This window comes from Miniopterus natalensis, chromosome 10, assembly GCF_054644295.1.
Source record: "Miniopterus natalensis isolate mMinNat1 chromosome 10, mMinNat1.hap1, whole genome shotgun sequence".
NCBI lineage: Eukaryota > Metazoa > Chordata > Mammalia > Chiroptera > Miniopteridae > Miniopterus > Miniopterus natalensis.
The window spans coordinates 12,559,987-12,585,733 of record NC_142090.1 but is presented as its reverse complement, the minus strand read 5'-3'; the positions used below and the strand labels follow the sequence as shown (position 1 = coordinate 12,585,733).

The following is a 25,747-nucleotide window of genomic DNA, read 5'->3' as shown; positions in this document are numbered from 1 at the left end:
AAAGAGCTTTGATGCCGGCCGCAGGGATGAGTCCCAAGTGGCGCTGCCTGCTCAGCGGCTCCGAGGAGCGGGTGCTGCTGGTGGCCTTTTGGCAGGTGAGTGGTTTTGTTTGGGGACAGTGCTGTTGAGAACGTTTCCATTTTTAAACGAGGTGCCGTTTTATTCTGGAGCGCGGGAGGCCGGTTGCTGTGCGCCCCCGGCTCAGCCTTTGAATCTGGCGCTCGCCGGTGCGCCCCTGCAGCGCCACCCGCACGCCTCCCCCGGTCCCTCCGAGGCGTCCCTTTCTCGGAATGAGCCCGTCTGGGAGTCGCAGACCTGTCAGCCGGCCGGAGGGCTCGCCCTCCTCGTGGTGTCCTGAGGGCAGGAATGAACAGGAGTCGAAGGGAGGGATGGTCCCCTGTCCTGGGCGCCTGGCAGAGCCCCTTCCCTGGGAGGGCTCCTGGAAGGGAGCTCGGTGTCTCCAGGGCCAGCCACTATATTTAGGGCGACGGCAGACCTGGCCCTGCGAGTCGAAGTAAACAGAAAAAAAACCCTGAATGCCATGAGAGGAGAAGGAGGTGAACCTGCAGTTGTTTCATGGGGCGCCCAAATCTGGAGGCAAATCTCAGGTTCTTAGAACCACTAAAGCTAAGAAAAAAGCAAGTGCACTTTCCTCCTTTCAGAGGGACGGGGGCTGCATTGCTGGAGGAGGGCGACAGGAGTGCAGAAGGGAAGTCAAGTTCACAGTTAAGTTCTGAAGGGGAATGGGTTGTTAGCTAACTTATAACTCCCCTTCCCCAACCACCTTTCTTCCAAATTATGGAGGATTTATGGCTTGTGGATGGTACCAGAGTGTTAACTGACTGAATGCAGACTTTGGGGGGGGCGGGGGGGGGGCGGGGCGGGAATCAAATACTACCTTTCACCTTAGCTGCTAAGGTTTTCCACAGTGAAAGCAGAACACCTGTCAATATGTCTTTTATTTTAAAACTGACTCACCTGAGACCAGGGATCAGGTTTTATCCATCTCTGTTTTCTCCTAGCACCCCCACACGCGGTAGGTGCTCCTCAAATGGTGGTGGACTTGAGAGAAGCATCAGTTCAAACAAGTGTGGTGGAAGGAGCTCTGAGCTGCAGGTCAAGACACCTGGGTTTTCGTCTTGAAGCCGTTGCTATTTGTGTGATCTTAAACAAATCAACTCTCTGACTTGTAATTTTTGCATCTTTAAAAAGCAGATGCTGCCTTAGATTATTTCTGAGGTCCGTGCCTGTGTTAAAGGTGTGTTTTAAATTGAAGGTGATTAGACATTTTCCGCCACATAAACAAAATTGCGTTGCAGTAAATTCCATACCAATCTGTTAGCAAATAAAAGTTCCCCTATTTAAGCCAAATGGATCATGGGAGAAAATTTGATTGTTTTACAGATTGACCCTTGTACAGAGGTATAATACAGTAGAAAATGTCTTTTTTTATTCCATCACCCAGAGGCAACCACTGTTAGTGTTTGGGTCGATCTTTCGGTCTCTCTTCCTCTTCTGCTTCCTACAGTTGGTTGAAATTAAGTGGCAGCTTTCATTTTAAGCAATGACTGATACAGATGTGTCAGCCATGCCTTCATCTTTGTATGTCTGGTGCTCAGAGAACAGAGGACACCCAAATGTTTGAACTGATAAGTCTCTTGAACGTCCTCGGAATGAAATCTGGTGGGAGCGAATGTTTATATGGGGAAATACGACTAAAAGAATCACTTAACAAAAATCGTTCACTGAAACTTGGCCACAAATATGGAAAAACAGACTTTATAAAATGTAAATTAAGTGTTAGCCGCCTCATTAAAGCATTTGGACTGTAGGATTGGTATGCTTCTAGGACTGTATCTTACCATCTAGTTTACCACCCCCTGTCCCCCACCAACACACACACGTGGACACCACTTGATTTTACTCCCCCTTCTACAACCTAATTTAACTTTCTCTCTCTACCCACCCTCATTTTATTTCCAGCTTTTGCTTCTGTTCATGCCATCAGCAAGGTAGGATCACCTTCAGGGGCCTGAGGGCTGTGCCAGTCTTCATGGTTAGGGAAAGCCTGCTTCATTCAACCCAGAATACCGCTCACTTTTTGGTAGAGTGCTTCACCATCATATCATTTAGTCTTCCTAATAGCCCCTTGAGAACAGTAGTTTCATTATCATCTTTTTGGCTAAATAACCTAAAGTCTAGGGAATTTAAATATCTTGTCAAGGTCACACTGTCAGTAAGTAGCAAAGCCGGGACTGGTATCCAGGTTTCTTCACTTAAACTTTTGGGATTTGGTGGGAATATTTGTGTTGGCAAAAGCTACTACTCTGGGGAAATAAGCAACCAGAGATAGGAAGGAGGTGTCGTGAGTGGGTGCTGTGCACATCGGTGATGCCACGCAGGCTGGAACAAGCAACATACCCAGGCCAACACATCTCATTACATATGTATGTCTCTTCCCTGTGAGTAGAGGTCTACCTGCTATGGTTTGTTCCCCTTGTAACAAGTCATCAATAACAGCTGTTTGTTAGTAGATGTGAAGTTGGAGAATGCCGGGGTAATTATAGTGCCTAGAAAATACCTGTAAGTGATAGCATTTGCTCCTGCTAAAGAGGTATTCTTATAATGCAAACACAAACGGAGAAGTTACTATAAAGCTTTAGGAAAAAGAATAGATTGTGGAACACTAGGTGCTTTTAGGTATAGTCACGTTGAACTTTTAATATTGAGCTTGATTTGGGGCAAGGCATATTTTGTTAAGACTCCAAGGAACTGAGCTCCAGATTTCATTTCCCTTAAGAACTGTTCCCTTTTACTTTATCAAACACATGGTTAGCCTCTCTTTTTCTATATCTTCAAATATATAGCCAGCCTATCTTCAGTAGAGTTAGATTCCTAATGCAATGGGGGTTGAGTTACTCATTGATGATTTGGACCAGGGAAAACACCTGAGTGGTCTACGGTAGCATTTGAATGGTTAGTATTTTAGAGTAAGCTTTGGATCAAAGCAACTCTTGCCGTCTATCTCTTATTTTGTGTTACTTCAACATTATATCATTGATCACATCTCTTAGTTTTTGGAAATAGAAAACGGAAAGCAAACTAAGTTTTTGGGCTGGTCTTTATCCTGTAATTTTACCCACCTGTTCATGAGTTGTCATACTAGAGTATTAAGACTTTATTACTTTTTGAACACCTGAGGAAGGGAGGAAGTACTGTCCTAGGAGCATTAGTTTGGAAGACAGGACAAGCCTCAGTTGGGGGATAGGGGAGGTATGTGAAATTAATCTGGTTTAATAAGGGGCAGGAGTAGGAGGCAGCAGCAAGGTGGTTATGCTGCATTTGTTGAAACTACCTAGAGATTTTGGAGATATTGTAGAAGTAACTCAGTAAATGCAATGTCTTGTGTGTGCATCAGTCCCTTATCTACCTACCCTCTTCATCCCTACCCTGTCAAAAGGATGCTAATCTTGAAACATAGCTTCAATTTTATGGTGGCATCTATGGAAAAAATAGTTTTTACTCTATAGCCAACTTAGATTATATATATGTGTGTGTGTGTATGGTGAAGGGTATTTGAAAATATAAGTCACATACAAAGTGTGTTTCTTTGCATCACTTGTTTGTTTCTTTATTGCCAAGGCAATTGCATAGCACCTATTCTTGAGCAAATATTCATTTGAAGTGCAAGGTACCGTGGCAATTTATGAAGATGTCTAATAGAAGTAAAGAATGTCAAAATGACGGATTATCTTTTAGAAGTTGGTTAACAAGATGAATAATTTTTCCTTATAGTGTTTTCTTTAACTCATTATTAAATAATTCAGTTAAGCAACAGCAAGCTACTCAGACTGATTTAAATGTTCTCAGTATTGTATTTTGTGGGGAAGAAATACAATTATGAATGGGATACCATTACTCAAGGTACTTGATGTTCTGGCCAAGAATAACACCAGGTGATATAATGATGTTGGGATTATTCTGTGACAGGATGTTTAAAGTTTCAAACTAGTGATGTGATTTGTAAGTTAGAGTATGGTATCCTGCCAGACCAGGTATTCGCAAATTAAGGCCTTCTGGCCCACTGCTTGCTTTTGTACAGCCCACAAGCAATGAATGGTTTTTACATTTTTTAACGGTTGAAATAAATCAAAGAAGGACAACATTTCATGTGCATGAAAATTACGTTAAATTCTAATTTCAGTGTTCATACATAAAGTTTTATTGGAACACAGCCTTATTTATTCAGCTATGAATTGTCTACGGCTGCTTTCAGCTACAGTGGCAGACTGTAGTACCATATAGCACAACAAGCCTTAAAAAACGACCATTTTCCCTTTTACAGAAAGAGTTAAGCTGTAGTGTCTTTCATATTCATCTCCATCATGTGTCAACAGCCATTATCTTGCTGCAGGTTTTCATTATGTTACCAGAATTATTGCAAAATCCTCACAAGTATTCATATCCCTGGTTTTTCCCATCTCCAACTGTATTTGTAAATGCTGCCTAGTTCCCCTAAAATACACATTATTAAATGTTTAATGATGTCCCAGTATTTGTAGAACCTACATTCTTTGGCACAATGCCCTTCTTCAGCCACTATTCAGCCTTATCTTTCTAGGCTAGTCTCCTCCTACTTCCTTGTTATACCCTATAGTTAGGGTGATCATAATATAATTTTCCAAATGGGACATTCAAGTGCGAAAGGGCCCTATAATAATTAGGTCGGGGAAACGGGCCTAACGCAAGATTGCTCTAGGCAAACCAGACATATGGCCACCCTACCTATTCTCCAGTCAGTTTGAATGGGTCGCCATTTTCCATATGCATCTGTTCCCTTGCCTCTACTCACTGTTCCTTAGGCTAGAATTCCTTTTCCTTTTTCTATAAATCTAAATCTTAAACATCTCTCCCACTTCAGTTGAAATAGTGCCACGTTCATGAAGCCTTACTCAGAAATAATCTCTTTTTCTACCTCCCTTATGAATGGAGTGCTCTCTCATGATGTGGTTACTTTCTGCTTTAGTGATTCGCTCTCTCTCTCACACACACACACATACACATACACATACACGTCACCTTTCCCTCACTAATCCCTTGAAGACATAGCCGTGTTGGTTTCTATATTGCTCACAGTTCTAGCATTATGCCATGCTCAAATGGGGTTTGCAACACGTGCTTGAAAAATGACTTAATTAACCAGACTAGGGAGACTGAGTATTTGGGGCTGTCAATTTATAAATCATCCATTTTAATGTGATTAAGTAGTGAGGAAAGTTGGGTTCCCAAGGACTGAGGACAGAGCTTTGGGTGCCAGTGTGACAATATAGCAGAGTGTTCCAAGGCATAAGTATAGGCTTTGGGGTCCCTCCTGCCTATGACAACTCTAGCTCTGCCAATTACAGCCTGTGTCACCTTGAGCAAGTTAACCTCTCCTCCGAAGTTTCTGCATCTGTAAAATGGGACTAATCACAGTATCTCCTCCATAGAACAATGGCTGAGGATTCAGATAGTTCGGAGCACATAGTGAGCACTCCGTGAATGTTAGCTTCTATGACATCATACAATGTCATCATCATACTACTATTATTGGTGGGTAGGAAAATACAGAGACCTAAGACCAGTACATAACAATAGAAGAGCTGGGGAAGTACAGTACTGAGGTCCTAAAGAATTTTTTCCTTGATGGAAGTAGTTTCAGAGTGTGAGTCCTTAGAGAAGATGGTCTCCACCTAGTAAGAAATAACTCATCTGCGATTTTTTGAGGGATCATTTCAGCAGAGTGCGCACAGCACAAGTTAGATGTCAGGGGACTAAAAACAATGGCTAGAAGAAAGGAAAAACAGCAAGAAGAAGGGGCGGGAAGATGAGGCACAGTCATGTAAAAGTAAATTTTTTTTTTTTTTTAGCCATACCATACTTTAAAAAGGAAGGAAGCCTGGGGTATGAATTCACTGACCTGTATGGCCCTTTTTTGGTATAAAGTAAATCATTAACTAAAAATTAGTGCTTATTCAAGTGTTGGCAGCCCTTGCTGAGGAATAAATGAGGAACCCTAAGAACCAGCTCCAAGGTGGTGAGCTTTACGAAAAATAAAACTTGATTTTGAAAAAGAACAGTTTTTTATTTGAGGGTGGGGAGTATATATTCTTAGTATGATATCTCTAAGTTGGGTTGACTGTTGCCCAACTTGACTTTGTGCCTTGAGGTTTTTCAGAAGAACAGTCATAAGCAGAGCCCTCCTTTAGTAACTTAGTTTGTGTTCATTTCATAAAATGCTGCCTGGGTTTGGAAAGACAAGTCATGACTGGAGGTGTTCCTGTGAAATGAAGCCAAATGAGCCTAGGTCCTCAAATCAAGACTCTGAAGTCTTCCATGATGAAGTAGGGAAAGCTCAGGGATTGGGGGAAGACCTCAGTTTGCCACGCAGTGCTGTACGTTTTTGAACAAGTTCATCAGCGTCTTTCTTTCTCTGTGGAGATTATGGCCATTCATGAACATACTAAACTGTAAAGGCTGCAAAATATAATGGATGGTTATTCTTGGCTCTGGCTTTGCCGTTAAATACACTGGTATTCTTGAGTTAAAGCTTTCTAACATCTCAGAACATCTCAGGGCTGCCAACTGGCTGTTTGTACTTTGGCAGTTACCACTAAAACTGTCAAGCTTCAGCCTCATTAGCACAATATAATCATTTTTGTCTAACTTTGAGTCCGTTGACACACCGACTAAGTACCTAGGTATGTGTCAAGAGGCACCCTAGCATCTATAGTTATCCGCAGCGCCTTTTGAAATATTTAGCAGTTAATTAAATGGGAAAAGCCTGTTGACAGCAAGGAGGAGAGAGGGAAGTGATTTTTTTGTTTACCAGAGATAGATGCGCTAGCCTGGGACCTTACTCTATATTCACTCCCTGCACATCAGAGTGATGGATAGTCTTTGCGGCTGTAGTATTGTTTCTCTGTTCCGGTGTATATTATTTGGGGGAGGGTGGGGGCAGAGAAAGTGTTTTATTCTGTAAGCAAAGTAAGAAAATGCAGCAGATTAAAATACCGCAAAGCTTGGTGGTAGGTACCTGAGTGTTCCTGATGTTATTGCTGTATTCTTTTGTTCCTTTGGTAGAGTTCATAACCAAATAATGATGGAGAGGTGCTTCTGCCTACAGAGTTTGTGCATCATATCCCTCTTCATCTGAAGGGAAAACAGCTCGTTGTGTAAGGGGGCTTCTTGCTTAACAAGACAAAGTAAGGGCTGAGGCAGAGGAACAGTTGATAGCTTCTCTTCTTCATGGCCCTCCTCCACCACCACTAAAAAACAAGACAGTGAATGTTATGAGGGGTGGATCCAGTTTCTTATGGGCCTAAAGCTTCTACTACTTGGTGGATTGGGGCTCTTTAAAGAAACAATACAAAAATACCTTTATCTTGTAGATTTCTCTCTATCTGTCTCATCGAATGTGAACTCATAATTTGATATTCCAGTGCTTTAGAGGGAGTTTGTTCCAGTGAGGGCATCTGAACTTCATTAGCTTCATGATTATTCTGCTCTGGGCGCCAGTAGTCGCCCAGCCAAACACTGCCCAGATGCCTGTATCCCATTCTCTGTTCTTCTGACACCCTGATGCCCCTCTGGGCTGAGGGTGGAGGCATCGCTGTCCCTCTGGGAATTCTCAGTGAGGGCCTTCCACCTGAGCCCTGAGCTCAGGCTCTTCCAGGGACCTCATGCTTTTCTCCCTGCTCCACATGCACTAAAGCTTCAAACCTGGTGCTTGACGAGAAAGGGAAATCATAAACCCAGCTGCTGGAGCCTTTCCACTACTTGCAGATCACCTCAATCTGCTTGCCTTCCTCACGTCCTCTGTTCGCCTTCCACCGAGTCTTGTTTTAAACCCTTTTCCCACCTTCAGGATCTCTAGGAATTAGCAAAGAAAGGAAGAAACTAGCTCTAGATTCCAATTAACTTTGTCACTGATGGTTATATAACTGTGACTGAATCACAGTTTAAATGGGACAGAAAATCTCCAGTTAATGGAGGTTGCCAAGAATGGCAGAAGACCAGGCCCCAATGTTCATATAATCTTTGCTCCCCAGTGTGGAAAATGCTGGGGTGGAGGTGGAGAGTGCTGGGCATGTAAACCAAACAGCATCTGTCAGTGAAGATAAGTCCACTGCGAGGTGCGTGAAGGCAGGCGGATGCAGCCAGGCAGCAGACTCTCTGGGCGACTGAGTGGGCCCAGCAGATCCCTGAGCCAGCAGCTTAACTTAGCAAGTATAGAACACCTTTTGGTCGCCTGTTCCACTTCTCTAGAGTCTTCTCCTGCTGAGCTGTGGCCGGTGCAGGGAGGATAGCTGAAGGGCTGGGAGGAGGAGACGGGACCTCCTTATCACTGAGCTTCCTCTCACTCCTACAAACCTGCTCCTATTAATCTATTCCTACAGGCAGCATTTCTCATCTGCTTGCATGTGATAGCTTGTTTTGCATCCGGATTTATTACTGGCAAAAGCTCTATTTTGAGGCAGGTGAGAGATCATTTAGGTGAATACCATGTTTGGTGTAAACATCGCTTTAAATGACTTTTAATGTTGTTTGAATGTTGAACCTTAGATTTTCTTGTATGTGGTGTAGCCTGTGGCATTGAAGAGCTGGTTGCCACCAATCAGTAATTTATATACCAGATAAGTGCGGTGGTTCATTGAATTAACATGTTTATTAACTTCTTCAGTAAGGTGAGACTGTAAATACTCTTTTTCCACCAGAGGGAAAACAAAGTGAGAAGGATGCCGTCAGTCTAGAGTCAGCTACTCGTCATCTTTGTGGACATCTACACATCATTCTGGTGAATCCTCTCTTCTGTAAATAAACTGCCTTTGATCTGGCGGAGGTGCAGCATGCCATTAGAATGAAGTGCTCTCATTATTTCACATCATGCAATTAACATACTATCTCGCCATCGGAAAATTTAAGCCAGCTAGGTTCCCTGTAATTAATGATCTGCAGAATATGCCTGTATGTGCCGTAGTATACGAGTTGCCGGATGTCTGATATCAAAACTGTTCAAAGGAATTATCCCAGTTTGTTTTAGAAATGGGCTGTTGTGACATTGTGCTTCCTTTCCCAGGTAGTCAGCTGAATGAAGACTGTACCTTACGCTTTTTGTTTCTTCTCTTTCTAGATGTATTTCTGTCATTGAGCTTTGGCCCGTTGGAAGGCACAAGGGAAGCTCAGTCATCAGTATGTCCAAGTACAAACTGGTTATGTTAAGACATGGAGAGGGTGCTTGGAACAAAGAGAATCGTTTTTGTAGCTGGGTGGATCAGAAGCTTAACAGTGAAGGCCTGGAGGAAGCGCGGAACTGCGGGAAGCAACTCAAAGCCCTGAACTTTGAGTTTGATCTTGTGTTTACCTCCATCCTTAATCGGTCCATCCACACAGCTTGGCTGATCCTGGAAGAGCTGGGCCAGGAGTGGGTTCCTGTGGAAAGCTCCTGGCGTCTGAATGAGCGCCACTATGGAGCCTTGATAGGTCTCAATAGGGAGAAGATGGCTTTGAACCATGGCGAAGAGCAAGTGAGGATCTGGAGAAGAAGCTACAATGTGACCCCGCCACCCATCGAGGAGTCTCATCCTTACTACCACGAAATCTACAATGACCGGAGGTATAAAGTGTGCGATGTACCTGTGGATCAACTGCCACGGTCTGAAAGCTTAAAGGATGTCCTGGAGAGACTCCTTCCCTTTTGGAATGAAAGGATTGCGCCTGAAGTGTTACGCGGCAAAACCATTCTGATATCTGCTCATGGAAATAGCAGTAGGGCACTCCTGAAACATCTGGAAGGTACCATCTTTATGCTACTACTTATTAGAGGTTGCCAATGTTATAGTTGGGCTTAAATAGAAAGGACATGGTTTCTAAGCCAATAATGCACAGTTTATGTAAGAGACTTTCCTTCTCTAGTCTCTTTTGTCACTTCCGTCTTTTAAGAATCATTTAGTTCTATAAGTAAGACATTCTCTGCCTTTTCCATTCATATTACCTGGAGCAGTGGCTCTCAAACTTTAGCAAACAACAGAATCACTTGGAGGGAGAGCTTGGTCTACCGCAGATTGCTGGTCTTGCCCTCGGAGTTTCTGAATCTGAAGGCCTGGGACCCCAGCCTGAGAATTTGCATTTCAGGTGATGTTATTGATACTGCTGCTTGGGGTTCTCCATTTTGAGAACCTGGAACTAAAGCTTTGTTGTAGAAAGATAAAAGGAGACTAGGGAGGGAAGACATTTCTGTAGAAATGTTACTCAAAGTAAACTTATCTGAGTCTTTCAAGATAAGTAAAATGATCTAGACTTCAGTTTTCCTCACGTTCTTCCAACTTTGAACAATCGTTGCTGTGTTTTCAGACCTAGGTGTCTTGAACAGTTCTTTTGTTCTGCTACTCTCTTTCCAGATCAGGCTTAGTCTTTGGGAGAAAGTTGGAGGAAGGGGAGGAATAAAAATGCCTGATTGGAGATAATCAGTACCCTCAGTACTGCTTAATGTTGTATTCTAAATCTATTGTCAAATGTACTGTATTGTTACCTGTTTCTTAAGGAACATGAACTAAGTGAACTCTCTTGAAGGCGCAAGCTCACCAGTTTTGGGCATCAGTGATTGCACTGTGACATTTTCAGGGCATTTCTCATCCCCCTTTCTCCCTTCACTAAATAATCCCAGCTGGCTGTGCTTTTTGACTGATCTGCTTTGTCTGGTGTTTTCCTGTCTGTCGTCACTGTCAGCAGTTAGTTTACTGATATTAGAATGCGTTTCTTGAACATTCCTTTCCCATTCTGCTTTACTTTTCTGTATGGGGCTGTGAAAATTGAAAGGGTTAACCTCGTATGTGAAGTAAGTGAAAATAGGTTATTTGTAACAAAATAAAGTGATCTTTATGAGATTTTACTGTAAACTTTTTAGCATGTGTTTTTTAGCCCTAATTTTTATAACCTGGCCAACAGCCAGATCATTACTCGTATACCTGCGTCCATTAGTTGTGCAGAAATCTAAGATCTGCAGACTTTATTGGCCATTAAAAACTTTATTGGCTAGACATGGCGCTCTATCTGTATGTGTGTGTATATATATCTTATTTACTCAACTATATAAAGGGTTCTATTCTTCCTGGTTCAGAATAATCAAATGCTTGATTAAGTGATATGTAACTTCATCATTATTGGACTAGAGTACTTTATTGTTTGAAGAAGAGCTGAGGCTCCTCTTAGGACAGCAACAGACTGAAATTCAGAATTTCATATTTTCTTCTAGAAGATGTACTCTTTCTCACAATGCCAGTTTCTTTTTTCAGAGATGGAACTTAGCTCTCTTTGTGGCCAGACACCCTTTCCTAAAGAAAATGTTATCTCCTTCAGGATTCTCTTTGCTTCCCTGTCTTAGCTAGGAAATCCTCCCTTTGAAGACAATCTCCTGCTGTTCAGTACCATCTACTGTACTATCTTCAGATTTAGATGTCTTTAAGATTATCCTGTACCCAACCATAGCTCATTCGAGTGCCCCCTCCTGTTACTGCCTTGATGATTTAACTATTTGTTACTGTTCTTTTTTTGAAGGAAATAGAATGGTTTAACAAATGGTGGCAAAGAAGACTGTCATCACGGTGGGGATGGAGGGAGAATTACCTACGGAAGGCAAGGTTACATACAGAAAATTTTACTTTCTATATTGAGAAAGGTTTTGAAACCATTACTAATTTATTAAGAGACAATCAAATGGTATAGTTGCTTTGGAAAACAGTCTGGCAGTTCTTCAACAGGTTAAATATAGTTACCATTGGATCCAGCAGTTCCACTCCTAGGTATATACCTGTATTAGTTTCCTACTGCTGCTGTAATGAAGCACCAAAAACTGGGTGACTTAGAACAACAGATAGTAATTTTCTCACAGTTTGGTGGGCTAGAAGTCCTAAATGAGGGTGTTGGCAGGGTCATGCTCTCTCTAGTGGCTTTAGGAGAGAGTCTTTTCTTACCTCTTGTAGCTTCTGGTGTTTGCTAGAAATCTTTGGTTCCTTGGTTTGTAGATCCATCACTGCAACCCTCTCTTCACTTGGCATTCTCCCTGTTTATATCTCCATTTTTGTCCAAATTTCCTCTTTTTATAAGGACATCAATAGTATTGGGCTAGTGCCTACCCCAATGACCTCATTGTGACTTGGTTACCTCTATAAAGACCCAATTTCCAAATAAGGTCATTTTCTAAGGTGCTTTGACCACTGGGGCAGAAATGAATTTACTGGAATCTCCGAGAAATATTACTAGGCTTTAGTCCTCAGACTTCATTTAACCTTTCTTTTGACGGTCTTTTTTTTTTTTTTTAAAGTTGGAGGTATGGGACTAAATCACATTTTAGAGATAAATTAATTTGAAGCAAACTTAAATTATAATTCTTATCCCTATTACTATTTACAGGCTTTATATAAATGTTTCATTTGGGGAATAATTGATTTAAAATCTTGGTGATCGTGTTGGAAGAGGTCAATTGTGAGAGACTTGGGTAGGAAGTATGTGACGGTAGAAGACGGAGCAGGGCCGGCAGCTGTCTGCATGGAGGAAGGGAGGTGTGCATGAGGGAGACCGTGAATGGAAATGGCAGGCTTGGTGGCCAGGGAGGATGGCAGACATTCAGGAGAAAAAATTCTCAGAAAAGCCAGAAATATGCCATTAGGCACAGGCCCATGGCTGGGGAAACAAATGAAGTGTATGTGAGGACTGAGATTTGTCCATAGGGAGACAGATGTAAGGATGGTTTGTAATGTTGGCTCATCCATCCTGGGTAGAACAACTTTGCTCCTTTTTGGCCTGTAGTGCCCCCTGGTGGTACTGTTGTTAAGATTCTTGGAGTTCTTAAAAGTTGCTGTGATTCCCTACAGTGATTTACTCTCATGCCTACCGTGGAAGAAATTATTTCCTGTGCTTGAAAAGGACTGGAGTATATTTCAGGATCACCTCATAAATTATCCCTTATTTTGGGAGTCCTCTAAATGTCACTTTCCACTAACAGAATTTCTCTCGTAGTGTACATCAAAGTATAAGACCCAAGCACTCTACCCTGGCTCAGTGGCTCAGTTAGTTGGAACTTTGTCCCGTCCCGTACACCAAAAGGTTGCAGGTTCAATTCCCAATCAGGGCACATGCCTAGGTTGCAGGTTTGATCCCCAGTCTGGGCTGGTATAGGAGGCCATCTGTTGATGTTTCTTTCTCACATTGATGTTTCTCTCTCTCCCTCTCTCTAAAAAATCAATAAAAGTATATCCTTGGGTGAGGATTTAAAAAAAGGAAAAATATCCAAGCATTGTATGTCACAGCTGTAATAATTAAGCATGAGTGACTTTCCCAAGATCAGAAGAAACTGTGTATTTCTTCCATGCCATTTCTGTTAATTTAGTGAGATTTCAGCCCTTTTAAAATGTATTCTAAATATATATGCTCCCTGGAATGGGAATGCCAACATTTGAACTCTTATCTCACCATGTGTAACTTTTAAGAGCTCAAGTTACAGGACTTCATGTGGTACTTGATAAATTTTCAGCCTTAAAAAAAATATTCCATTGAATTTGGATGCTAGCTTTCAAGACAAAAAATTAAGTGAATATCTTATTAGGGGGAAAATACAGATTTTCGTTTTATAAGAACTACTTGCCAATTTGTGTGTGTATGTTTTGTGTTAAAAAACACATATCATAAAATTTACCATCTTGATTGCCAATTTATTTTTACTGTAAAGTTATATGACCATAAAACCCATTTTCTGGTTAATATCTTTTATCCCAGAGCAGTTACTAATAACATCTCCTTTCATTTTCAGAAGTGCCCCAGCTTGGATAAGTTATATGGTCACATTACCACTATAAAATGTTAGCTTTCACTAGTATTAAGAAAGTACCCTTGAAATGAACGTGATCAGATTCCATATGTCCTGTAAACACAGAAGTTGCTTTTTTTTTTTTTTTTTTTTGCATTGATTATAAAAGTAAAAATGCTTGTGGTTGTAGATTCATCTGATTCCTAGTCATGCTTTTCAGATATGTTTTTATAAAATTCACCCCTATAAAACAGGATCTTTCAAAGAACTGGGGCAATTTTTCCCTATATTGTCTTTAAACTGCCTGACAAACAAAGCATTTTACGTTCTGCTGGGAAGGAGTGTAGTAACTGATAGAATCAATGCCAGAATGTTGCCATGTCATAAAAATACTTTCTTATTTTTTAAAGACTGTAACTTTGGGGTAGGAAGAATGTTGACCCAAATAACTAGAATATTGGTTGACCCTGAAATCTCAAAATGCCTCTACTACTAAGACTATTCTAGTGTTACTATCTTTTCTAAATTGTATATACCTGGACAATGAGGAGTGTGGATTCTTAAGACATTATTTTGTTTCTCAGCGATTTGGTGTTATGACATCACTCTATAGTCAGTCAAATCCTGACTGACACTTCTTCCATTTGTGGGGAAAAACACAGGTACTGTTGAAGGAAAATGAAATCCAGACCTCAGATGACTTGGCCATGAGCACGATAATTAGATGGGGTCATGAGTTCCACCCAAACCCAGTTCACTGAGTCTACACACGATGACCAGCTGGGCATTTTTGTTTTAATTTTTTTTTTTTTGAAAAGTAGCCCTTCCCTTGTTTTATTTTTGTTTGGAGTTACTGTGTTATAAGAAGCCAAGTCAAGAGCATCTTTGGCAGGTAAACCATAAAAAGGTAATTTGATGCAAGTAATTGAGTCTTAAATTATTACTGCTGTTACCCTAACATTATAGTGTGTGCATGGCTTTCACATTGTAGTCTGTGCATGGCGTTCCCTAATGCAGCTATACAAGGTGGCCCTTTTTTGAATGCATACTTTGTGCCAAATGCAGTTCTAGGCATTATATGTGCATTTCCTGTTTAATGTTGGAACTAACACAAGGCTCTGAACTCACTGGAAAGCTGTGGTTCAATACTGTTTTTTTCCCTGCTCTTTAGTGTATCTAGGTCCTATTTTTTTATTTCATTTGATCAGTCATTGATCACTAAGCTGTTTTGCTGAAAGAAACTTCTTTAATAGAAGAAGCAAACCACTGATATACCTAACATCATAGATGAATCTCAACTGCATTATGCTAAGAGAAAGCAACCAGGCTCAGAAAGCTGTATAGTCATTTATGTGTTGAAGTCCTAACCCCCAATAACTCAGAATGTGACTGGAGATAGGGACTTTAAAGAGGTGGTTAAGGTAAATGAGGCCATTAGGGTAGTCCTAATCCAATATGACTGGTATCCTTTTAAGAAGAAGAAATTTGGACACAGACACAGATGCAGGGAAGACCATGTGAAGACACAAGGAGACCACAGCCATCTACAAGGAGAGAGGCCTTAGGAAAAAACACTCCTTGATATCTCTAGAATTAGAGAAATTTTCTGGGTTTTTTTATTTTTGTTTTTAAAGTCATTATGCATTGTTTGAGTCCATTTATATGCCATTCAGGAAAAGGTAAGACTATTTGGTCAGAAAACAGATCCGTGGAGGAGGGTAGGCTGTAATGGGGCACAAGGAAATTTGGGGGAATGATAGAACTATTTTGGACATCAAAAAGGGTGAATTTTCTGTATGTAAATTATACCTCAATTTTAAAAGACCTGCCTTTATCTAGTGAAATGACCATTGCTCTAATTGGGACCTTGCCTTTTGTTTCACAAAATAATAGACTAGCTTGTCAATTAGCAGAATTGAATGAAAGTTTCTATGTATATCTACCTGGCCCTTTGAAAACCAACCTGGAGGGCATCATTATGCTTTCTCAACGAACACTTGAGGAGCTATTGGTGCTGACTTTATTTAGCATCTAGACCATGGTCAGTATAGGGAATTGCCTTTGAAAGTCCTTCTTCATTCTTCCTAAGAAGTTTTATACAAGCTGCTGGACCGTGGAATTTTGTGCTTGAGGTTATGAGCTCCGTTAGTAAAGGTTTTTCTGCCCCCAAACTGTTTCTTCTCATTTGCCACCTAATTCTAAGTTCGGTTCTTAATTGGGCCTTCCGTCTGTCTTGTTTCCTTTTCACAACCAGCTAGTCCAGGAGTGGGTCAGTAGGGGCCTCCTGGAGTCAAAGCAGGATGCCAGCACCGTGAGAGGTGGGTGCTACTGACTGAGAGCTGGGCGATGCTCTTGTTCGAAGAACTGCAAACACAGGAGCCCAGGTATCAGTGCCTGCGCCTGATCATGGCCTCTACCCTGTGCAATTACTTATTTATGTAATATCTCTGCTCTTAAGTTATATATAATTTTGGGATTTCTTTACTTTTAACTTGCTAGTAGTTCTTAATACTTTTAGAAGAAAGAAAACTTAAGACAGCCATGAAATATTATATAGTAAGGAAATTCCTACTTTAGGGGACTGCTTTACTGATTTTTAGCAGCACAGTTACTACCTGTGCTATACTGACAAGTTCAGATTGAAGCAGGGCCCACCTCTCACTGGTTCAGACACTCTTGGCACAAAGTTCCACCCTGAAAACTCCTCTCCCAGGCTTAGTGTCTAAAAGCATGCTGTTCTGTAGCGTCCCAGACAGGCGTGTGTTTCTTTCTCTGTGGTTGGCATAGTCACTTCCTGTTTGTTTCCTGCTGGCCCACATTGAAGGCAAGGCCAGGTCCTGAACCGAGACATTGGATGCTGTCTGCATCTAGCCAGCGGAAGTGGATTGTTTAGTCTGGGTTCAAGCACAGGGCTAGGCAGTTTCAAGTTTGGAATTAGAGTGGCGTGCAAGAGGCTCATGAAAGACAGACTTGATCCCTGAAGAATTGTGTGCAGCTGTACACATAACAAGGCACAGAAGTGGTCAGATGAAATTAGAGAATCAGGGAGGAAAGGTCAGCTGGAACTCGCTGTGGGACAGGGACAGACGAGTCGGTCACCTTTGGCATTTTAGTGTGATATTTTCAGAAGCAGCAAATTCAGGTCTGTCTTCTATGAAACAAATAGTAGCCTAGTGGTATAGTTAAACTTTCTCTTATAAGTATAATTGATTTATAGAAATCTTTATTTTTAAAAGTTGTAGGCTATTTAACTATAAAATTAAATGTAGAATGGATTCTTCTCTCTGCCTTATTCTAAATTGAGGCTGTTATCCTATCATCATATTACGATATTCAAACAACCCATTTGCAGTTGTTCCACAGTCGTTCTTTAAGCTGTACATATATAGCATTCAGATCTTAAAGAATTGTAATTAAAAATAGATAGGTCATGTATAAAATTCAGAATTTCTTGCGTTAGCTTTTACTTTGGCAATAGAAGAATACAGAACTCTTATCACACATACCCATCAGTGGGGTTTGAATTGTGACTTACTCGATTGGGAAAGGGAAGTGAGGCATGGGTGGGACCTCATACTTGAATGACTTGGTCAAAACTGTTTTCCTCTTTTTCTAGTCCCCCAAAATGTGCATGTTCGAAGTAGGGCTTCCTCTTGCCCTACAACAAATCTGTCTCCCTCAACATCTTTCCTCCTGTTTCCTGATATTCAAAGATTTTAGGCAAATACTTTGGAGAAAACCAAAGATAATACATAGAAGACAAGTTTAATGTGAATTGTTTACTTTATTAACACTAAGTGCAAACAGTCTTTTGTTCAGCTCTTTCAGTTTTCTTCTTTTCTTGCTAAAGTAATGAAGGGAGCACAATCTTTAATCAAGGCTTCAACAGTAAAAGACCAGACTTAATTTGAAAGCCCAGAGAGGTCAGATTCATTCATTTCAGCCACGTGCTGAGGGCTTGTTAGATCAGGCACTGGTCTAGGGTGAGGGTACAGCATCTAGAATTGGACACACAAAGTCCTTACTTTTGAGGAGCTATGTCTCCATTTTCATCTCTTTCTAAAACTCAGCCAACACTGTACCTATGGAAAGGCCTCAGAATGCTTTCATGTATAGGTTTTATGCATTTGAGTTTTTAGTTAATGTCTTAGTCCTTATAGCCTTTATTTATTGTAAAAACTAGACATATAATACACACAGTTGTAATAGTGGATGATAGAGCTAAATAATTTCAGGACCCTAGCAGCCAACACATAATAGTGGTCCTTACAGTTCAACAAACATTTACTAAATTCTTGCAGTGCGTGAGGAGGCCCTATTCCAAGATCATGGGCGGTACAGGGATCGATAAAACATGGTTCCTGTTCAGGGAGCTTATAATCCTGGTGGGAGAAGCGAGCACTTGCACAGCCACCTCCAACAGAAGGCAGTGTGAGCGGTGTAGTATATATACAGTGATCTTAATAACAGTCTGTAGTTCCTGTTTCTGCTACAGTGACTTGGGAGAGGTGGCTTATAGGTACAGACGTAACTTTCTGAAGTCAGCCCTCTGGGCAGAAAATGAAGTTTGAATTTATCCTCATGTTTGCCTTGAGTCATTTGACTTAACACCAAACTGTTATCATTTCTTACTTGACATATCCCAGTCATTTAAAATTGATTGCCATTAACTCCTAGAAGCTGCTGCATAAAGATTCAAGAATTAAAGGCAGTGGTTGGGGTCTCAGACAGGGGTGGCTGCAGAGGGTGATGGAGAAGCGTTGTGCAGGGTGAGAACTCTGTGATGTCCAGAGCATTCTCGGATGCTGTATGAAAAAACCTGTGGCAGTTATCAGACAGAAGATGGGATCTCCGGCCACTAGTTTTAACTTTCATATGATGTTCTAGTTAATGTGTTTGTAGCATGATATTGCATAATATAGCACTGAATCAGTTTGGTTTAATCCAGTGCAGATGCATTCTAGCCTTAGGAGTTCTGCTTGCTTAACTTTCTTAGGACAAAGAATGTGACTTATGCCAAAATTGAGCAATGAGTAATGGCTTCACTGTGGTTTTTCCTAATTTGCTATTTAAAATTTAAGTCTCATTGACTGATTATTAACCTGTCTAAGCATTTAAAATATTTGTAAGTAATTAGTCTGCTTTGTGAATGGCTTGAGTAGTCATTAAAGTGGAATGTCAACTTTTTTTTATTGGAAATACTATTTTTGTTGAGCCCTCCTTCCTTTGTAGGTGAAAAGTTATAGTTCTCGCATCCTTTGCTTAGTTGGCTCTTTGATTTGATCCCACACAGGTTACCCATAGGCATGCCCGTGAGAGTAGTGCAGATCTGGTTAGATCTGAGGCCACCATCAAACAAGAACTCTTTTATAGAGTCACAGACTGCTACCCCCAAACCTCATCATTAGTGCAGTGTGTTTGCTGTTTCGAGGGGATCTGACAAATGTGTTCATATCCTTCACTAGTTTTGAAAACATGAAAGCACTGAGTACTGGCTTCCAGTGTCGTGAGCAAGAGAGCATCCCCGAAAGGAGTCTTTCCACAATGCCAGGTTTATTCGGAGACACCTCCCCAATAAGATAGTAGAGTCACACGCAGGTTCACACAGCAAGGGGGAACTTAAGTGATAGGAGAGAGCACAGCGAGCGTCCAGTGTGAAGTTCCTGGTCACTGGCGGTGGCGACAGGTGGAGAGGCCAGCATCAGTCTCAAGCCAGGTGGCTGCGGTGGTGGCACATGTCTGATAGAGTGGAAGGACTCCAAGCGTGTCCTGCGGTACAGCCAGGCATGAGCGTTGGGTGGTCGGACCTCTGAGCTCTTAGAGCCCACAAAGGGTGGGTGTCCTACTCATATTGGCGTCCCGATGGAGTCCTTATCCAAGTGTCCAGACTTGTGGTTTGGCGTTCTGGGCCCCTCCTAAGGGCATTCTCCTTGTACCCCATAACCTCAGTATTGACATAGCACTTGACATAACTGTCATGGCTGACAGATATGTTCTTTTTTTCAAGATCTTTTGGGTTATTCGGAGTGCCTGGAATCTCCATATGGATTTTAAGATCAGTTTGTCAATTTCTGCAACAACAAAAAAGCCAGCTGAAATTTTGATAGGGATTGTGTTAATCTGTATGTTAATTGGGGAAATAGTGTTTTGTAGTGTTCAGAGTATAAGTTTTGTACTTCTTTGGTTAAATTTATTCCTAAGTATGTTCATTTTGTTGCTATTATAAACGGACTTGTATTCTTAATTTCATTTTTTATTTGCTCATTATTACTACAGAAATGCAATTAATTTTTATATATTAATCTTATCTCCTGCAACCTGGCTGAACTCATTTATTGGTTCACATAGTTTTTAGTGGGATTGTGTCATCTGAAAATAGAGATAGTTTACTTCTTTCTTTTCAATCTGGATGCCTTTTATTTCTTTTTCTTGCCTAGCTGCCCTGGTTAGAACCTCCAGTACAATGTTGAATAAAAGTGGGAGCTTAGTCATTTTAAAATAAAGTCCTAGGTTAACTAATGGTCAGTGATGGGACCTTCAGAGCGTCCCCTGGATTTGGGGTGAGAACTGGGTTCTAAAGCCTCCATGGCCACCTGGCTCCAAACCACATGCTGGTGAATTCTGCCCCTGCCGCCTCCAGGGGATGCGTGTAGCAGCTGAGGTGCGTCCAGCTGACAGCCAGAGGGCTCTTGGAATCCTTCCCGCTAAACAGCTGGCTGGCTGGTCTGAACCGACCTGTTCTGGCAGCTTCAGTTTGGGACGATGATCTTGCGCAGGGTTGCAGTGTGGGGATAGTTTTCGTAGTCCACCCTTTAAATCTTCTATGTGGAAGAGAATTCCTAGGAGGGATGAAGAAGCACTTACTGTGCTATACTTTTTCATGTTCTCCTAAATCCATGTCTCCTACCCTACACCCTTGGTAATGGTAAAAGAGGAGTGTGTGTTTCTTTTTCAGTTTGAGCGAGGGAGTGGAGGACCAGAGAAGTCACTTGCCTGAAGTTTTAGAGTCAGTCTGCCGATGGGCAGTGTACTCTCCGTTGTTTCGTAGCCGTCTGAGCACATACAGTTTGTGCATTAGAGTCCCAGGGTAGCTCTTCTGGGCCTAGAAATGAAGTTCTAATAAAGAACTACCCAGTGGTTGGGATCCAGTGCTATGATTCTGTGACTTTTGGCTGGTGCTATAGTTATGCCCATTGGTTACTTAAAATGACAAAGTACACTGAGAACTAACTGCTGATACCTTTTTCTGCCTTCGTCACCTCCCAAGTAAAGATGAACCCTCAAACCCTTCCTTGGAACTCGCTTCCCCTCGGTCCTTTCTATTAATAAAAAACAGCAGCATATGGTTAAAATGTAGAAGTCTATGTAACGAAGGTATGTTTTTAAAATAGATAATTTGAATAGTTTCAGTTACCTTTTAATTTGCTTAACTCTGTCCCTTTTCTCCTCCCTTCTCTTTGCCCATTTTGAACTCAAAAGAACTTGAAGGCAATACTTTGTACAGTAGTTCCAGACACTTGGGTTTGAATCAGGCTCTGCTACTTACTATCTCTGTGATCCTTAGTTTGCTTAACCTCTCTGTGCCAAAATTTGTTGCAAGGAACAATATTAAAATAACCTCATAGGATTGCAGCAATGATTAAATGAGTTATTTAACACATATAAAGTGCTTAGAAGAGTACATGGCATGTAGACTGTACCCAGCACATGTTAGCTGTTTATTGTTAAAAGTAGTCATAATAATAAAAATATTACAACTACCACTGCAACTACTATAGTCTTACTCTAGCTCCAGCTCCTCTGGTCAAAGTTGAACTACCTGTAATTAAGCTTATTTAAAAAAGAATTGAAGGCGATTTGTCCGTTACACATACCTTCCTCTCGTATCGGTTGGGATGGTAAGGGACAGGAGGAGAATGAGACAGGTTGACAGGAAATGACCTACGATTTTCTCCTGGTTCCCCCTCTTTGGGCTTCCTAAGTAGCTAGGAAAGTGTTCCTCCTGACTGGAGCTAGCCCTGGGCATTCCTTGCTCACTCAGTGTTGGAAAACCAACCACATTCTAATCTATAGATGTAGGGGTTAATTTTAGCCAGCCTGGGGACAACATATAAAGGGGGGGGATTCAGAAAACCCTCCTTGGTCACTTTCAGATTTTTCAAGATGGATTCATGTGGAAAATCAGCAACACAAATGCGGGCATGAAGGGAATAATTTTCATTTTTTTTTTTTTTTTTAATTCTCACCTGAGGATATTTTTTCCATTGCTTTTTCAGCGAGAGTGGAAGGGAGAGAGAGAAACATCGATGTGAGAGAGACATCGATTGGTGGCCTCCTGCATGCGCCCCAGCCAGAGCCAGGGATGGAGCCTGCAACCAAAGTACATGCCCTTGGCCGGAATGGAACCCGGGACCCTTCAGTCAGTGGGCTGATGCTCTAACCACTGAGCCAGACTGGCCAGGGCTAATTTTCATTCTTTTAAGATTTAGATAGGAAACATCCAGGATCAGGTTGTCCCCAAAGGTATTTACCATCCTAAGATTTGATGTGATGTTAATTTCTGTCTTAGGTTTTATTTTAATATTGTAACTTCTGGGAAGTTCTTGGCTCCCAGGAACTGTAGCTAGAATCCCTCCCAGTGTCTGGCATGCTCCCGTACAGGCAGTTAATCTGGGACTAGGTACAGGTGCAGTTAAAGCAGCTGAACAGAACCCAGCGCCGTCTTTAATGCCCTGTTCCCTCCTCTCAATCCGCAGGCATCTCCGACGAAGACATCATCAACATTACCCTTCCTACCGGCGTCCCCATTCTCCTGGAACTGGATGAAAACCTGCACGCTGTTGGGCCTCACCAGTTCCTGGGCGACCAAGAGGCTATCCAAGCAGCCATCAAGAAAGTAGATGACCAAGGGAAAGTGAAAAAAGCTGAAAAATAAAGTCTTTCCCAAGTGCTGGCTAGGGATAGCTGCAGAAAGGAGTGGCATGTGGTGTGTTATGGTGCTGACTCTCTCTTTTTTTTCTTTTCCTGATTTTTTCCAGGGCTAGGCCGTGAGGTAAAGTTTGTGCCAGTAACTAGGTATCTTGTGTTGGCCTGGGTAAAGACATTGGGGTGCCTGAGTGCTTATGTCATAAGCCTCGTGGGTTAGCCCTCCTGCCAGCCCTGTTTGAGTTAGCCACTAAACGAGTCACCAGTGGGGGTTTATTAGTGTCACGAGTTTCTGAGATGGGAGACTGATAGTGGAGGTAGAGTGTAAGGTGGTCATCATTCAGCAAATCATCATTGAGTCGCCACTGACAGGTACTAATTGCTCTAGTAAGAAGTTCACTTTTACATTTACTAAGGCTTTCTGGGATGATAGGAAAGGGTATTAGATCACACACTATACTTAAGTATTTATTACTAGCCTTTTCCTCTAGGAAAAGGGATGTTTTCATAGGCAAGATGAGAGGCCCATTAAATGGGAAAGCCACAGATGGGTTCCCCCAAGATAGCCAGCCATATACAAGGCCCTTCGCTCTGTCTCTAGTCCAGAGACTCCTTTGTTTGACATTTGGTGGAATTCCTCTTTGGCAACTAGAAATAGCAGCACATAGACAACTGTAGCTGTTTGTGTTCGCTTGTGTTTTGTTTTTGTTTTCTGAACCTTAATCTTTGGGTACTTAAAATTGGTTTAAAAATAAAGTTCTGTGACCAAAAATGATACCCCGAGTATCTCTATATGATTCATAAATATTAGATAAAGGCCTCTGAACTGGTCTTCTGCTCATATCTTCCTATAACACTCAAAGAGTGACACCTTCTTTTAACACATAGACACTCCTAATTCTCTGTAAATTGAAGCTTGGTGTCAGGGAGAAGGTAACATATGGGTGTAATTTATTCACGTGAGCAGGGGAAATATGCTGGAGCTTTCACATACGTTTGTTCATCTCCTGAGGGCTAAGAGTAGCCCAGGGTAGGCCATGGATAGAATTGATTGCTTATCAACTTGATACTGTTTTCCATCATATATTTTTAGATACTATAGGTATGTAAGTCATTTCTTTAAGCTATTGCGTTTTTCAAAGCAAGTAACATATTTCAATGATAAAGTGAAAAATTTGCAGCTGTGATAGCTGTTGCAGATATTTGCCAGTTTTTTATGGCTTTCCATTGGTGGATTAGCTTATTTATACCCGTGTTATAGTAAACTCTCATTAGAAGAAAACTAATTCTAAAACCCTTGCCACTGCTTGGTCTCCATTTAATCCTTAAATCAAGACTCATAGAGCATTGGCTGATGAAGGTGGCTGAAAGAGACGGACCTGGTTTGCTCACAGCTGGCCACATCTGTGACACATACGTGGAATGTGGATGCTTTGTTTCTGACCAACTCTGGCTTCTCAGCTGTAGTCCTTTTCAGTCTAGCTGCTTAACCAAATGACACCCTTTAGAATTCAGAGATCAGAGTCAACCACCAGCTACCAGATATTTCTGCAATTCCAAACCTACCGTTGGGCTGCAGCTCAGGTCATCTTGAACAGCTTCATCTCTGGAATTGGCCTCTGAATTTTCCAGCCCAAGTGGTGACCATGTCTTAATGCAGCTCAAGATCCTAGGGTTGGATGTCCCCTTGTCCTGCATCTAGACGTCGACTTCCAGGCGCCCCTCGGCAGCGTGTTATGCTTCTGCACACAGAGCTATACTCACACCCAGTCACTTTGGAATCTTGCAGGCTTCCTCAGGTAGGGATAATTTTTGGATGCTTTCTGATACTATTTGGTTTTATTGTTTTTGAGATCTTGGCTGAAAGAAATAGACATTCATGAAAACATAAAATTATACTTCAGCACTTTAACCTTGGGTCACCTAGCGAACCTGTTTTCTTTGCATGGCTTACAGGGTATTCATAGTTTTTGATGAAAGAATCTTGAAGGCTGCCTTAACCATCCTAATTTGGCATCCTTCTGTGCTATGTCAAGCTGGGACCAAAAACATGGGGGATTTTTAAATTTTATTCCAAATACATGGTAGACAGCTTGTCTAGAAATTTGGTCCTTGGAGAGGGCAAGCCCATCCTGTTGCCAGGCTGGGCTTGCCCTGGAACCAGGTATACATGTCTCCTTTGCCCAGGCCCAAATGATTGTCCCAGTGGTAAAATGAGGGCAGCAGCCAGATGCTACTCCTAGAGTTTTAATTCTTAAATATCTCAGCTGAGGACTGTATCCCTAGTACACGGAGACTTTTTCTATAAGAACACAAGTTCTGCTGCAGAAATTGGAGATTCTTGCATCATTTAACTTGGGCACTGAATTAGCAAAGCATCCTCGGTTAGAATGCATTATGTCACGTATTTTCCCGTGATAAGATGTGCAAAGGAGAATTCTTCACGTGACCTGGCTATTGCCAAGCTCGACCAGATTCTTGTGCAGATTATTTCTCACCTTGGATTATGGCCAGTTTATGAAGATGCAGTTGCTACACATGCACATCAATGGCAATGGTGGTTTTCTAACCTGGGAAGCTTCCCCACACTCTATAGCTTTGGGGTGGTGGTGTAAAATGTTATTTTTTGGTCAGTGTGTGAGCCTGTTAAAGGCAATCACCATTGGGTAACAATTCGCCAACTTGGTGGCCACAGCAGAAATCCTCCTGGTCATATTGTCACCCCCAGGAAAGAGAGAAATCAGAGGTCAAGTACCACCTCCCCTTTCTATTGTGTATATAGTTCTTTATTTTCCCAGCTCCTTACTCTTTTTAACAAAATGGGGTAGGGGAAACAGCTTAACTAGACAGAAGTTTATTATCCCCAGGGCCATTTTTAATTCTTATGCTTTTACAAGTGATAAATGTCTTTTCAAAGTTCAACTTCCCTCTTACCCAGAAAGCCCTTCATAGGTTTTTCCCACAGATATACACCAAACT

At 41.7% G+C, this 25,747-nt stretch overlaps 1 protein-coding gene across 1 annotated transcript; it reads left to right on the top strand.

Annotated features, from left to right (window-relative positions):
• On the top strand, positions 1 to 23,543 carry BPGM (bisphosphoglycerate mutase). Its single transcript, XM_016222213.2, has 3 exons — positions 1 to 95; positions 9,173 to 9,834; positions 22,600 to 23,543. Exons 2-3 carry the CDS (start codon positions 9,234 to 9,236, stop codon positions 22,776 to 22,778), a joined length of 780 nt encoding a protein of 259 aa, XP_016077699.1. The 5' UTR covers positions 1 to 95; positions 9,173 to 9,233; the 3' UTR covers positions 22,779 to 23,543.
• Positions 23,544 to 25,747: the final 2,204 nt, after the last annotated feature.